The sequence below is a fragment of the Manis javanica genome, chromosome X, assembly GCF_040802235.1.
Source record: "Manis javanica isolate MJ-LG chromosome X, MJ_LKY, whole genome shotgun sequence".
NCBI classification, from domain to species: Eukaryota; Metazoa; Chordata; class Mammalia; order Pholidota; family Manidae; genus Manis; species Manis javanica.
In genome coordinates, this window is record NC_133174.1 from 72,180,077 (window position 1) to 72,196,730 (window position 16,654).

The 16,654-nt window shown below is 37.2% G+C and overlaps 1 protein-coding gene across 2 annotated transcripts in view; it reads right to left on the bottom strand.

Moving 5' to 3' along the window:
- HDX (highly divergent homeobox) overlaps nt 1-16,654 on the bottom strand; it is a 288,979-nt gene that overhangs the window by 251,496 nt on the left and 20,829 nt on the right. The window contains exons 2-3 of one of the 2 annotated variants that reach the window (XM_037004817.2): nt 12,475-12,621; nt 1,372-2,487 (exon numbers count right to left, since the gene is read on the bottom strand). In XM_037004817.2, the coding sequence (XP_036860712.2) occupies nt 1,372-2,487; nt 12,475-12,621 (1,263 nt within the window). The remainder of the gene's footprint in view (nt 1-1,371; nt 2,488-12,474; nt 12,622-16,654) is intronic. The other variant, XM_073227782.1, reaches the window with a different exon arrangement.

The following is a 16,654-nucleotide window of genomic DNA, read 5'->3' on the forward strand; positions in this document are numbered from 1 at the left end:
AGTACAGTTGGACAATATCCATTATATCATAGACAAATTTTCACAAATGCCTAGGGTGCCTAATTGATTTTCTTGGCTTCACTGGAGATTGCTGGTAACTATAGATCTGCTTTGGTTATGTAACTGTATTCCTATTATGTTAATGTGTGTGCACAATTTAATTAGGAGTTTAAGTCCTATACATGCTTAAGTTACTCTACAAGAAGATATGTCAAAGAAATAATCAATCTTCCCATGTTTTCTTCCATCTGCTACCTCTATAGCTTTTCTTCTTCCTTCTTAATTACAACCCTTAAATAGAATTCATTCCTCATATCGAATTCACCGAGTATCATAATTCCTCCAAGTAGTAAAGATACCTCAAGGCAAATGCTGGGCATAGAAGCCAGAGGGCATAAATATGCAAAGAAGTAAAAAGCTAACCTTTTCAAACAATATGGCTTCACTCTCACTTACTATCTTTACATTTCCCTGTATGGCCCCGGAATATGATTGGTTAGCCAGAGACGGGTAAGATTCCTCAAGGGAGGAACAACCTAAGACAGGCACAGTATCAGGGGGGCCATCAGGTGAGAAATTGGGGATCAACAGAGGTGAGGCTTAGAAGCTCACCCCCTGTTTTGAGAGAAATCTTCTGCATCCGTGGATGTTTTATTGCCCTTATCTAGCTTGGATTAACACATAGTCTACAGGCACACACTTGATCATCTACATTTGCTCTCTCACAACACTAAACTATCCTTTCTACCTTTATCATGCATCTACCTACAACTTCAGCATTTTATTAAAAAAATAATAGTAATAATAAAGGGAAAAATGTGGGATTAACATATAAATCAAGTATAAAAATCAAACGAATATTCATATTTGACCTGATTGTTTATAGTTCATAATGAGGGATCAAAACTGAAAGTTTTTGTGATGACTGCCCTTGTACTGTTCACCATGTAACAACTTATTCACTATGTAAGAATTTGTTCACCATGTAAGAACTTGTTCATTATGCTTCAGAAGATTGGAGACTGACGAGAATTAGACTGGGGGTAGATTAATGATTGTGCATTGAGCATTGACTCTCCTATACAGAATTTTATTGTTGTTAACAACCATTTGATCAATAAATATGAGAGATGCCCTCTCAAAATAAATGTTTATATTCCTTGAAAAACTCACCATTTTTATTCATGTCAAAGAAAACATAAGACTCTTCAGAGAGGTGACCCCAAACCATGAGTTTGAAACAGAAAAATTCTCAAATTCCTTCAAATTATGAGCAAAGTGACCTAGGTCTCAAGTCTAACTGGATAGCAACACAGCTTTTTATGCCAAACAAAGCTTTTAAAACCTTTTAAAAATAAACTTACACATTACCTGGTAATTGTTTTGGTTTTGTGATAACCTCAATTGGTTTGATGATGCAAAATGTGAAGATAAGTTACTCCGTGATGGATTAGTACTACTGTACATTGTAGTAGATGCTGTATGCAGTGAGGTCCGTGGTGTCATGTGGTAGTCTCTGTTTTGATACAGTATATTATCTGACAAGTCTCTAATATTCACCATCTGCGAATTAGGCATATTTCTTCCTGGTCCGGGCAAAGCTGTACTTTGGTTCTCAGCTCGAAGGGAACTGCTGTTTTCGTAAAATTTTGAGTAGCTTGGTGTCTGTGCTCCCATCAATGCCAACTCTTCCTCTTTGGCATACTCATCATCAGCATCTCCAGTCTCCATTGCAATGGACAAATAAGTTGGCTCGGCTGAACTAGGCGTGTGTGGGCCATTCCCTCCCAGAATTCTCTGGGGGTAATCACTAACTGCCAATGAAAATACTTCACGGATTTCCAAATTTTGTGTTCTGCAGTAAGGGTCTCTAATAGGTGGCTTTTGCCCACACAAGTTATGTGATCCTTGACCTGTGTATTCAGGCTTGTATGACCTTGGAATTCCAACTGGTTCAATTTTGCAAGGTTGGTGGCACACAGATGGCTTTTCAGGTACCATCATCTCAGAGGCTTGCACTGAAGGACTGCCATAATTTTTCTTTCTGTGACTGTATACAGAATTGCCAGCATTTAGCACACTTGTCTGTCTTGACAAAATAATTGTTTTCTCACCTACGAGCAGGGAGGCATTTTTACAGTGCGCTACTTGTCTTTGAACGGGAATGTGCAACTGAAACTCAGTTGCATTTTTACTGGCCGTTTTCTGAAGAGGGATTTTATGTGCTTCTGCAATTTGTGTATTTGTATGTTTGGTTGTCCCTTGCCTACTTGATGAACTAGCTGGACTGTATATGCCAGTTACAATGACATCCTTATTGGCAGATGTCCAAGAAGACTGTTGGCTTGAGGGTCGAGCAATGTTAACCATATTTCTGACTGTAATGTCTGGAGCTGCCAAAGAGGTACCAGAAACAGTTCCTGCTGTTGCTGCTCCTGATTCAGAATTCTTACTACTCATCTTTCTTCTCTTATTGCCAACCCACGTCTGGAAGGATAAAAAATGATTTAGTGGAAAAGTTCTTAACAAAAAAAGAGAAAGAACAATTTCTATGAGATACATTGTATTCTTATTTAACATAGAACACAGGTCTATAAAAATTTAAGAGAAATAAGATACAATAAATAGACAAATAACTAAATTTTAAGTTCAGAGATGACCAGGGACTCCCATTTAATAAAAATCTAGTAACTTTGATAACAAAATTGTATTATTGATCCACTTATGCTCAAAATCCATCTAATTAGCCTGCAGCAAGAACCGTAAAAGGGTTTATATCCCTAGTCCTAGTAATTTCACTTCTTGGAATTTATCTTAACAAATAATCATAGATGTAAACAAAGTTTATATGCAATGATGGTCATGATATATTTATTATATGAAAAATTGGAAGCATATCTAAAATAGGATACTTAATGACATTGGAAAATGCTCATTGTGTAGTTAAACTAATATACTTACTCTTTGAATATATCACAACTTGCTAAATTTCAATATTGTTATATTCCCAGATTACTTTTAGTAATATTCACTAGTATAACCATACTGCAATATACATCATTGTACATGCATCTTTGTGCTATCTAAGAAAGGTAACCATTGGGCTTTTGATATTTTCAAAGTAACCTCTAATGTATAACAATTCTGGTTTCCCCACACCCTCACCAACACATTGCATTATCTTTTTGTAGTCTTTACTAGCCTAGGAGTTAATAACAACTTTATAATTACTGTTTTGATTTGCATTTCTATGGTGACTATATTACTTTGCTTATCTGTTATCTTTACTCATTTTTATATTGGGGTATTTGTCTTTTAATTTAATTTATATGAGCAATTTTCTACTAGAGATAGCAACACTTCATCAAAAGTTGCAAATATTTTTCCTAGTTTGTCATTAATTTATGGTAGTTATTTTCTTTATACTTATGTAGTGATTATATATTACTTTTATAAACAGAAAAATTATAACTAATAAAATAATACAAGTGGTTAGCATTTAGGATCCAATTACAAAATATATACTTTTATGTAAGTAATGTATTAACATAAGCTTAGTATTATTAGACTGAATTTTGATTCTTCTTAAAATACACAATGATATATTGTGTCCCATAATGTGATTAATATACTTTATAATTATTTCAAAATGCCTATCATATTATAAACTACAAAACACGTTAATCTATGGAGAAATTTTAAACACAAATAAGTAAAAAAATTAAATGAACTAGCCTCACATAAACATGGTGCAGGGTGTATTTGGTTGACTTTTGTGTAATATGTTCTTGAAGACAACATAAATTATCCAATATACAATGTTTACTTATACTATATACAACAGGAATACTGCTGTAATACTATAAATACAATCTAATATGTATGGAATCCCCACTATATGTTTTACCTACATAGCTCTTTTGCAAGGTATTATTTTTCTAATTGTATAAATGAAGGAACTGACATTCAGAAATATTAAGCAGCTTCTAGAATGATATCCTGCTAGTAAGTGGCAGAGTAAGGATTCAAAATCAATTTTACTTGACCTCAAAGCACATTCTCCTTCCACTATGATGAGAAACTCCTGAAGTGGTCATCTCTGTTGGTAATTACCTCATAAATAGAATGTTCAAGAGACTGAGATGCTCCATTTTGCTTCACATGGGAATTTTAAACTCACTCTGATTTAGTTTTACTAACAGCAAAGATGGGAATTACAAGCAGAGTTACAAATGAATATGTCATAGAAGAAGGAGGAAAGGGAGAAAAACTAAAAAGTTTTAAAGTGTATATGCCAGAGAAATATTTAAACAGAATTATTTTGGGATAAATATAATTTCAATGAAAGTTCAAAAAAGTGAATTTTACAAATATTCAAGATCTGTGGTATTATGGTTTTTTAAATATGAAAAATATGCAGAGGAAGCATGATATACTTGCTCATAATTCTTATAAAAATATATCAGCATTACATTTCAAACCTTTCGGTGGAAAAGCATAATGAATCAGTAAAATTTGAACTTAAGAACTACTACATCTGGAGGGCAGCTCTGAGTAATATTTCAAAGAAAACAAACAAGCTACTGTGTTCTTGTTATAACACCTATCTTAACAGAGGAAGTTTAAAAGTGATCTTAGCACATTGCAAATTCATGGCTTACTTTTGTAACTTTCTGGTTTACATATCTAGAATTTACTAGGTATATTATGTGACCATCAAAAAAATAAAATGCAGTAGAATATCATATGCCTGTGAAATTCAGATATCTAGCAACCTTATTTGTCCAGAAAGCAGCCAACATAGATGTAACAAGACCTATGTACTTTACTGAAATGACAACCCTTGACCTTAAAACACCCTTCTCGTATTTTATACATAATTTTAGCAAATCTGGTATCCTCATTCATAACAAATTAGAAATAATAAAGCAGGAGGAGCATTGGTAGATAAGGGATTGATGTTGGAGGCAACTTGATAGCACCAAAACAAAGAATGTTCAGTAAATATTCCTCACTAAAAAAAGGAAGACAGGAAAAATATAATAGAATCAATGTAAGAAACCATAAATAGTCTGGTGTTCTTAAGCAAAAGAGAAAATCACCCCATGTACTTTACCATGTTGTGAGCACTATTATTTTATAGCACAGTATAGCAATTGATGTTCCAAATGAAACTGAGTCAAAAAGTAAGGGCTCAATTACTTTCAATATTTTCTATTGAAGTAAAATGGGAAAACATACACTTAATAATATTTTTAATTTAAAATATTGAAAACAAAATTCATTGCCTGAGGTTTCCAGTAACTGAATTATATTTTCCTAAAAATACTTCAGTTACAGGATCCAAAATTACCCATGCTTGTGGATATAAATGATTCTCATTCCAAATGCCTTACTGGTGAGAGAGAACGAATGGGTTAAACAAAATTGATATGATGAGAATTTGTGGTTGTAACTACCAAAACAATATTACATAGAAAAAAAGAAAGTAAAGATATTTAGGTTACTGATCCATGGTGTCCATAAAACTCTCAGTTATCTCTTAGAAATTCACTGTCTCCAAATCTCTTCTCCTATTTCTACAACTCTGTCTCAGTTTTCCTGTTCCTTTACACCATTATATTTATTTTTACACAGATGCCTTAACTTTTAAGTTCTTTTTAGACTGGGGTCAAGTTCTTAGTATAGTGGGATTTAAGGTCTTTTGAGGAAAACCACAATAAATATTACATTAAAAATTATAAAAGAGGAGATTGGATTAAAGATGGCGGTGTGAGAGAAGAGACAGAGGCTTCCTCCTAAAACTGGATACAAATAGAAAATTTAATTGGCAGAACTAATCCTGAGAGAGCAACAGGAAAGAGGATGGCATCAGACTGCATAAACCTGGAGAAAAGGCCAGACCTCAGCGAACAGGGTAATGTACCAGAGCTGTGGCTCCATGGGACCCAAGCACCTCCCCATCCCAGCACACAGGAGGGAGGGAGAGAAATGGAGCAGGGAGAGAGTGGAAGGGTTGGGACTGCTGAATACCTAGCTCTGGAGATCTGCTCTGGGAGCAAAAACCTACATTTCATGGTGCTTTCATGAGACTCACATGACTACCACGTTAGAAAGTTAATACAGGCAGAGTTCCTGGGTAGACTGTGATTCTGGCTGCTTGTGGAAAGCAGGGATCCGTATCTGGCTGCTCTGGGACAAAAATTTATACATGTGTGACCCGCCCACTGGCTCAATCAGTGGAGACAGGCACAGGAGCCAGGAGGCGGGGAACAGTTCTTTCCTACCCACAGGCACCAGTACCGCTCCGCTGCGACCCCTGACATTGGTTCGGGGGCTGAGCAGCTCCAGAATAGAGCTTCTGGACACTAGAGGGCGCCAAATACAAACATGAAATGCCAAAGGAACCTGGTCCAGAGTAAAATTGTTAATACAACTCCCGAGAAAGATTTAAATGATATGGACCTCATGACTCTTCCTGAAAGGGAGTTCAAAATAAAAATCATCAACATCCTAATGAAGGTACGGAAAGACATCCAAAAACTCAGGAATGAATTCAGGTCAGAGATCCAATCATTAAAGAACATGATGGAGGGTATTAAAAGCAGGTTGGATACGGTGGAGGAGACAATAAATGAAATAGAAACTAGAGAAGAACACAAAGAAGCTGAGGCACAGAGAGAAAAAAAGGATCTCTAAAAATGAAAGAATATTAAGAGAACAGTGTGACCAATCCAAGTGAACAATATTCACATTATAAAGATACCAGAAGAAGAAGAGAGAGAAAAAGGGATAGAAAGTGTCTTTGAGGAGGTAGTTGCTGAAAACTTCCCCAATCTGGGGAAGGACATACTCTGTCAGGCCATGGAGATCCACAGATCCTCCTACACAAGGGACCCAAGGAAGACTACAGCAAGACACATATTAATTAACATGGGAAAGATCAAGGATAAGGACAGACTGTTAAAAGATGCCAGAGGCAGAAATAAGATCACATATAAAGGAAAGACCATCAGACTAACATCAGACTTCTCAGCAGAAGCCTTACAGGCCAGAAGGGAGTGGCATGATGTATTTAATGCCATGAAGCAGAAGGGCCTGGAACCAAGATTATTTTATCCAGTGAGATTATCATTTAAATTTGAAGGAGGGATTAAACAATTTCCAGATAAGCAAAAGCTGAGAGAGCTTACCTCCCCCAAACCATCTCTGCAGTCTATTTTGGAGGGACTGCTATAGATGGAAGTGTTCCGAGGGTTGGATAGTTGTCACCAGAGGTAGTAAAATCACGGTAGGGAGGATGGAGCAGCTGATTGTGAGGCAAATGCAAAATTAAACTGACTATCCCCAAAGTCAATGAAACGATAGAGAAAAAGTACAGAATTTGATACCTAATATATAAAGAATGAAGGACAAAGAAAAAGGAGGAGAAATAGAAAAGAACCTTTAGATTGTGTTTGTAACAACATACTAAGTGAGTTAAGTTAGACTCTAAGATAGTAAGGAAAGTAACCTGGAACCTTTCATAACCACGAATCTAAAGCCTGAAATGGCAATAAGTACATACCTATTGATAATCACCCTCAAGGTAAATAGATTGAATGCACCAATCAAAAGACACAGAGTCACTGAATGGATAAAAAAACAAGACCCATCTATACGCTGCTTACAAGAGACTCACCTCAAAGCCAAAGACATGCACAGACTAAAAGTCAAGGGATGGAAAAAGATATTTCATGCAAACAATAGGGAGAAAAAAGCAGGTGTTGCAGTACTAGTATCAGAAAAAATAGACTTCAAAACAAAGAAAGTAACAAGAGACAAAAAAGGAGGACATTACATGATAAAGGGCTCAGTCCAAAAATAGGATATAACCATTATAAATATATATGCACCCAACACAGGAAGACCAGCATATGTGAAACAAATACTAACAGAACTAAAGGAGGAAATATACTGCAATGAATTCATTTTAGGAGACTTCAACACACCATTCACACCAAAGGACAGATCCACCAGACAGAAAATAAGTAAGGACACAGAGGCACTGAACAACACACTAGAACAGATGGACCTAATAGACATCTATAGAACTGTACACCCAAAAGCAACAGGATACACATTCTTCTCAAGTGCACATGGAACATTCTCCAGAATAGACCACATACTAGCCCACAAAAAGAGCCTCAGTAAATTCAAAGAGATTGAAATCCTACCAACCAACTTTTCAGACCACAAAGGTATAAAACAAGAAATAAATTGTAGAAAGAAAGCAAAAAGGCTCACAAAGACATGGAGGCTTAACAACACACTTCTAAATAGTCAATGGATCAATGAACAAATTAAAATGGAGATCCAGCAATATATGGAAATTGATAACAACAACAACATAAAGCCCCAACTTCTTTGGGACGCAGCAAGAGCAGTCTTAAGAGGAAAGTATATAGCAATCCAGGCATATTTAAAGAAGGAAGAGCAAACCCAAATGAATAGTCTAACATCACAATTATCAAAATTAGAAAAAGAAGAACAAATGAGGCCAAAAGTCAGCAGAAGGAGGGACATAATAAAGATCAGAGAAGAAATAAACAAAATTGAGAAGAATAAAACAATAGAAAAAAATCAATGAAACCAAGAGCTGGTTCATTGAGAAAATAAACAAAATAGATAAGCCTCTAGCCAGACTTATTAAGAGAAAAAGAGAATCAACACAACAACAGAATCAGAAGTGAGAAAGGAAACATCATGATGGACCCCACAGAAACACAAACAATTATTAGAGACTACTATGAAAACCTATATGCTAACAAGCTGGAAAACCTAGAAGAAATGGACAACTTCCTAGAAAAATACAACCTTCCAAGACTGACCAAGGAAGAAACACAAAATCTAAACAAACCAATTGCCAGCAAAGAAATTGAAGCAGTAATAAAAAAACTACCCAAGAAAAATAAAAAACCTGGGCCAGATGGATTTAACTCAGAATTTTATCAGACATACAGAGAATATATAATGCCCATTCTACTTAAATATTTCCAAAAAATAGAAGAGGAGGGAATACTCTCAAACTCATTCTATGAAGTCAACATCATCCTAATACCAAAATAAGGCAACGACCCCACCAAAAAAGAAAACTACAGACCAATATCCCTGATGAATGTAGATGCAAAAATGCTCAGTAAAATATTAGCAAATCCTATTCAAAAATATATCAAAAGAATCATACATCACAACCAAGTGGGATTCATCCCAGTAATGCAAGGATGGTACAACATTTGAAAATCCATCAACATCATCCACCACATCAACAAAAAGAAAGACAAAAACCACATGATCATCTCCATAGATGCTGAAAAAGCATTCGACAAAATTCAACATCCATTCATGATAAAAACTCTCAACAAAATGAGTATAGAGGGCAAGTACCTCAACATAATAATGGCCATATATGACAAACCCACAGCCAACATCATATTTAACAGCAAGAAACTGAAAGCTTTTCCCCTATGATTGGGACAAGACAAGGATGCCCACTCTCCCCACTTTTATTCAACAGATTATTGGGGCTCTCTTGTCCCCTACTGGCATGAACCAGGAGCTCTTTTCTCTCACTTTATTCCTAAATAAAAACCTTAACCTTGCTCATGAACATATCTCCCTTGGCAAGGAAAACAAAAGCAAAAATGAACAAGTGGGACTATATCAAGCTGAAAACTCTGTATAGCAACAGACACCATCAATAGAACAAAAAGGTACCATACAGTATGGGAGAATATATTCATATATGACGGATCTGATAAAGGCTTGACATCCAAAGTATATAAAGAGCTCATGCACCTCAACAAACAAAAAGCAAATAATCCAATTAAAAAATGGGCAGAGGACCTGAACAGACAGTTCTCCAAAGAAGAAATTCATATGGCCAACAGACACATGAAAAGATGCTCCACATCGCTAGTTATCAGAGAAATGCAAATTAAAACCACAATGAGATATCACCTCAAACCAGTAAAGATGGCTACCATCCAAAAGACAAACAACAATTGTTGGCGAGGTTGTGGAGAGAGGGGAACCCTCCTACACTGCTGGTGGGAATGTAAATTAGTTCAACCGTTGTGGAAAGGAATATAGAGGTTCCTCAAAATGCTCAAAATAGACTTACCATTTCACCCAGGAATTCCACTTCTAGGAATTTACCCTAAGAATGTAGCACTCCAGTTTGAAAAAGATAGATGCACCCCTATGTTTATTGCAGCACTATTTACAATAGCCAAGAAATGGAAGCAACCAAAGTGTTCGTCAGTAGATGAATAGATAAAGAAGATGTGGTACATATACACAATGGAATACTACTCAGCCATAAGAAGAAAACAAATCCTACCATTTGGAACAACATGGATGGAGCTAGAGGGTATTATGCTCAGTGAAATAAGCCAAGCAGAGAAAAACAAACACCAAATGATTTCACTCATCTGTGGAGTGTAAGAACAAAAGAAAAACTGAAGGAACAAAACAGCAGCAGAATCACAGAATCCAAGAATAGACTAACAGTTACCAAAGGGAAAGAGACTGGGGAGAATGGGAGGGTAGGGAGGGATAAGGACGGGGAAGAAGAAAGGGGTTATTATGATTAGCATGTATAATGTGGGGGGTGGGGCAAAGGGGAGGGCCGTGCAACACAAAGACAAGTAGTGATTCTACAACATCTTACTATGCTGATGGACAGTGACTGTAATTGGGTTTGTGGGGGGTACTTAGGGTAGGGGAAAGCCTAGTAAACATAATGTTCTTCATGTAATTGTAGATTAATGATAAAATTTTAAAAAATGATAAAAGAAGATCTTTTTCAAGTAGAACATAGACCTACCAAAATATCAGGGCCTGAAGAAATTGTGGAATTATGTCTAAAAACAACTCTCCTCCTGTGTAAAAGCCACGAAAATTTTGTTGGAATTTAGATTAGGAAGACTGAATTTCTTTGCAATTTATGCTCTCCTGGAACAGAGAGAATTAATCTATTTCACAGAATTCCCTATAACTTATGTAACATTTCACTTGTAAGCTTGCATTCTAGGAATTACTTCCATTCTTATTGTTTTATATTTCACAGCACTTGGAACATAAATCTAAACTTTTGTATTTCTACACTTTCAATAGGCAACTACAATTATGTAAGTCAGCAGGAGAAGATTGCAATAACAAACTGGAAATATAGAAGGTCATAGTCCACAAAGTAGCTGCCTGAGAAGGCTTTTTACTTTGAAGGAATGGTAATAAAAAGAAAGAAGTTACTCCAGGAAAACAAAAAGTTCATACTTATAAAATGAAATCTCATCAACTTGAAATGTTATTCATTGTATATCACTTTTTCTAAGGCAATTAACCATTTTCCTCTCAGGTTTACTAAAGATATTTCAAATAGGGAATTTAGAGGTATCAGTAAAATATATTTTTAGTTCTTACACAAATCTGAATATGATCTCAGCAAACAAAACACAGATATACTGGGTGCTTCCCCCACCCCAGAACTGGTGGAATAATTCCCTATTTGAAAGCCAATATATATTTTTGTATTTAAGAAATAGATTTTCTAAAGATTTCTGACTATCAGAGTTTTTCATCTTTAGGTTCTTTGAAAGTTCCTCCAAAAGAGAAATAAAAACAGATGTCCTTCTCTTTCCCAAACAAGCCCAATTAATGACAAGGATGAGAATGTTGCTAATCTTCAAATCACTAAGGCTTCCCACTGAGAGAGTTTGTAGTATACTCAAACATAAAAGGACATATACACTCATTGAAATCTGTGAATAATTCTGTTTGATTTGTCTCTTGACTCCTCTCTCCTTCTCATTGCCTTTGACAAACGTGTAGCAGCTCTGATTTTTACTGCTGAATAACTATGGTTGTGATAAAGGAAAATTTCTTCCCTTGGGATTTCTTGTCCTCTATTCACTAGCTAACACATTAAAACACACACATTTTACTTAGAAGGAGGAGGAGGTATTCATTAAAAAGCTAGGTTTCCTTAAAAAGACATAGACACTAAAGTAATAAATTTCCAGTGAAGAAACTCCAAACACAGCAAGAAAATATGCTAGGTAAACAATAGGTCCTTGATAGACACTTGTTTTACAGATACCATTTCGGAGGGTTATATACCAATTAATTCTGGGTTTAAAGACAATATGAGATCAACTACTAATTTTAAAAGTACTCATTAGTTCAAAGGACTGAAATTGCTTAAAGATACGTTTATAATGCACAAATTTTAGTGTTTTCAAGGTATTTATAGAAACAAATACATACTAAATGATTAGCTCTATTTATTTTAAGAAGTAGTATTTTTATACCAGGGAAATGAAGCTGTTTATGAAGTTAGTGACTTCATACCCTGATAGTTTTTATCATACTAAGCAATAATCACTTGTAATTAAAAAAGCTATCAATCCAAGAGTGTAAGGCCTCAATACTTACCCTGACTACACTGAAGTCCAGCTTAGTCTCTTGTGCACACTGTAATATGAGCTGAAAGCAATTTTTACTTTGATTTGTCATTCCATTTTCATAATAACGCTGTAAAATCCTTTGTTGTTCTACAGTAAATACAGAACGTAGATTCATCTAAAAATAAAAGAAAATACTCTGAAAATTCGAATAAAAATTGGGCATGTGTAGAATTTGCATGTTTTTGTTTTTTGATACAATTTCAGTGCTTCCAAGCTGCAAGATTTCTTTAAGTGAATTAATCCCCAGTAATGGGTAATACATTATGTGCTAAAGGGAGACAGGTTCTCACTGAAAATTACATGTAATGCAAACATTTATTGAATTTGTTCAGGAAAAGTACCAACTTTAAAGACAAAAAAAGAGAGGAAAGACCTTATCTGGTTAGTGTCAGTGCATGGGGAAAAAAGGTTCTTTCACTGAAGTAAATATTGATGGATAGTAAGTCAGAGATGGTGGTAGCTACACATGGTCAATTATCAACAGGGACACTCACTGTTCTTTATCAAGCAAGGCATCTGGCATAAGTCTTATAGCCAGAAGTTGTGCTCTGGAACAAAAGGGCGATTTTATTTTTCCTCTTTATGGATAAAGGGATTCTTTTTGCATATTGAAACAAAACCCTCTCTTTAGAGCTTAAAGATAAACAGGAAGTTTTTGTAGCTGTGAAAATTGCTTTAGGCGACAGTAACCAAAATAATTATTTTTAATAACTATAGTATATAAATCAAAATTCAAAATTATGTGTATTTTAAGAAAAATAAACCATATGAAAACTATGTAGCTTTTAGTTAAATTGACACCATCATAATTAGATGAGATAAATTAAAAAGAAACCCATTTTATCTTCCCTGCTAATAGGGAAGATGTTAAATATAAACATCTCTGTGATTCTTACTAAAAAAGGGGGGGTCAAGCGCTTTTTTGCAAAGGATTTGTACATTTTATAAAGAAGAACACTTGTAATTAGATTAAAGCAGTTTCAGGTTCTTGTTAAAAGCTGTCATACTGAAATTGTTAATCCTAAAAATTGACTAACAGGAAGAAAACGCTTCTGAAATTATCTGCAAAATTAGGAAAACAGCAACAGCAAACACACTATAAGCCAAGCCAAACAGAAGTCATTCTGGTTAGTATACTGTGTACATTGACATGGAAATAAAGAATAATTCCTTTTTTTCACAATATTTTAAGCATAAAGCAGTCTCATAAAGAAATTAAACACAGTTATATAGTCATCCATTTCAATGTGTACATGTGAATTTATTTTTTGCCTACAGTAACATCTTCCTATCTCATGTTAAGAACTCTGATGAGAGAAAATCAGATATGGGAGTGGGCACAGGAAGGATGAGGACAGAGTTTCTCCCTGGAACTTTCAGAAACAACTCCTCTAACTCTCCGAAGGGCATCTCATTCAAGTACACCAATGTGGAAATATAAGCCTATTACATGCAGCCTGACCAAATTTTCAAAGATGTTAGCATTAGAAGGTACAGAATCAATCCATCAAAACAGTATTTGCTATCATGTTGTGGGTAAAATTGTAATATTTCCAGAATATCTCTCCTGGCTTTGGTTCATTTGCATATCCTTAGAGGTGGAGAGAAGTTCATCTCCATGTCAATGGGTAATTACCTGGGCAACCTAGAGCATGTCTGAACCTGAGAAGTTAAGGGGAGGGGCTTGCTTGCTTGCTATCTCCGGAGCAGGTGAAAGAGATGGCACTGGACTGCAGTCTATAAGCAATAAATGGATTTTAAACTTTATTTCTCCTTTTGAGTGATTTTTGTTTTTAGAGTTATTTTGCCCTGGGATTTCCTCTCCCTGGAGTTACATCTGGCGGTAGTCCGCAGGATTCCTCAGAACCCAAAATCTGTCATAATGGGTGCGACCTTTGAGAGGGCTGCCCCAAGAAATGGTGGAGAAATGCCCAGAAGACCCCTGTGGATGGCGGTGAGGCCTCAGTGGATGCAGCAGCAAAGGGTGCAGCTTCACCTGTTATTATCCCCCCAGCTGTGGGACTTCCAATTTTGGAACCCCTATTGGGAATCGGTCTAGGATAAAATACCTCTTAGAAGAGTGGGGTCTTGCCCAGAACTGGGGAAACGTGTAAACACTGGAAGCTGCAGAATTAGCCCTCCGTGAGTTGGAAGACTACGTGGAGATCTTAGGGGGTCAGGTAGCTGCTGGCATTGTAGCTTCTCTTTCCATCAAGATAGTGGAAAATGTTATACAGGAGAGAGAGGGACTTAGGCTGGAGAGAGACACATTTCAGCATCACTTGGAGGAGCTGGGCAATAACCAATGGGATGCTATTAAAGAAGAGAGACAGTTACTGAAAAGACAGGTCACACTCCTAGAGACTCCTTAGCGGTAAGGGAGAAGGCAGCAGGAAAAGCTGCATTGCAAGAGTCCATGGGGGAGAGGGAGGAAAGAGTAGTGCCTTCAGCCCTGGAAATGGTGGAGGAGGAGCCATTGGTGGAGGAGCCTGAGGGAGAAGAGGAGGAAGCAGGGCCATTGACGGATTTGCTACCCAGGCCACCGCCGGAGGTACCATCTTCTCCTGCATTAAAGGTCCACCCAGCTATAATTAAGAAAATAAAAATGAAACAACCATGGGATCCACAGGGAGAGAAGCAGCCCCCTTCCCAAGTTGTGGAGCACTCCATGCTCCACCCTTATACCCAGGATGAGCAGGTGGACATGAGCATCTGGTATAGGCAGAGGCTATCAGAATCTCTGCCTACATGGCTTTTACTTCTCTGAGATGGGGGTGGAAAATATTGTTATGTTGGATACTGAGATGAGTAGAATGGCTTCCCTGATGACTCACCCTTCCCTCTGGCAGTGCTGCAAAGTACCAGTCACATTTTAGGGAATCAGGTGCTTCTGGATTGGCTGACAGCAGCCATCAGGGCAGTTTGACGTAATCAGGGTTATTTCCCTTACCCAGTATCTGGAAAACATATGCAAACCTCCAGCAGGTGTTACAGTTATTTGACCTAGGCTGGGAACTTCATGGAAGACAGTACTAAGGATTCACCTGAGCCCTCACCCCCACAAGAGGATGACTGGGTATCACGGTTGGACTGAGGTGGTGTCAAAGTCCCCACCTTGGTGGACAAGGTTGGACCAGAGGCCACATGTAGAATTAGCAATTCGTTGTCCCCCTGTGAATGTACAACATGTCCTGGCGGTGGTGGACACAGAAGCTGAATGTTCTCTGATCCATGGCAACCCTGAGTGTTTTCCCGGGACCCCTGCTCTAATAGATGGCTATGGGGGCTATGGGGGCAAGGCAATTAGAGGGAAGAAAGCCAAAATCTCACTAGGGTAGGGCATTTACCCCCAGAGGAGTACACTGTGTACATTTCTCCCTGAATATATTTTGGGGGTAGATATCCTGCAGGGCCTGTGGTTACAGACCACTGCAGGTGAGTTCAGAATTAAGGGACGTGTGGTAAAGGCACTTCTGAGGGGACATGCTAAACACCTGCCTGTAGCTCTGCCTGTATCTCAATGGGTGACAAATACTAAGCAGTATAAATTGCCTGGGGGGCACAAGGAAATTGGAGAAACTCTGCAGGAGTTGGCGAGGGTGGGCATCATTGGCCCACTCATAGTCCTTTTACTTCCCCAGTGTGGCCAGTGTAAAAGCCAGACGGCTCCTGGCATATGACTGTAGACTACAAGGAATTGAATAAAGTCACACCCTCTTTGCATGCTGCTGTCCCCTCTATAGCAGACATTCTGGACACGAATTGGGAATGTATCATTATGCAGTACAGCTAGCTAATGCTTTCTTCTCTATTGACATAGCACAGGAAAGCCAGGAACAATTTGCCTTCACATGCGTAGGTTGGAAGTGGACATTCACTGTTTTTCCACAGGGTTATCTCCATGGTACCACCATCTGTCATGGACTCGTAGCCCAGGACTTGGCCACATGGAGAAAACTGCAAAAAGTGTGGTTGTATTGGTACATTGATTATATTATGCTCACATCTGATTCTCTTTCAGATTTAGAAGGGGCAGCTCCTAAACTGCTCCAACATTTATAGGAAAATGGATAGACTGTGAACAGCACCAAGGTTCAGGGACCTGGTTTGTCTGTGAAATTCTTGGGGTTATCTGGTTAGGTTAAACT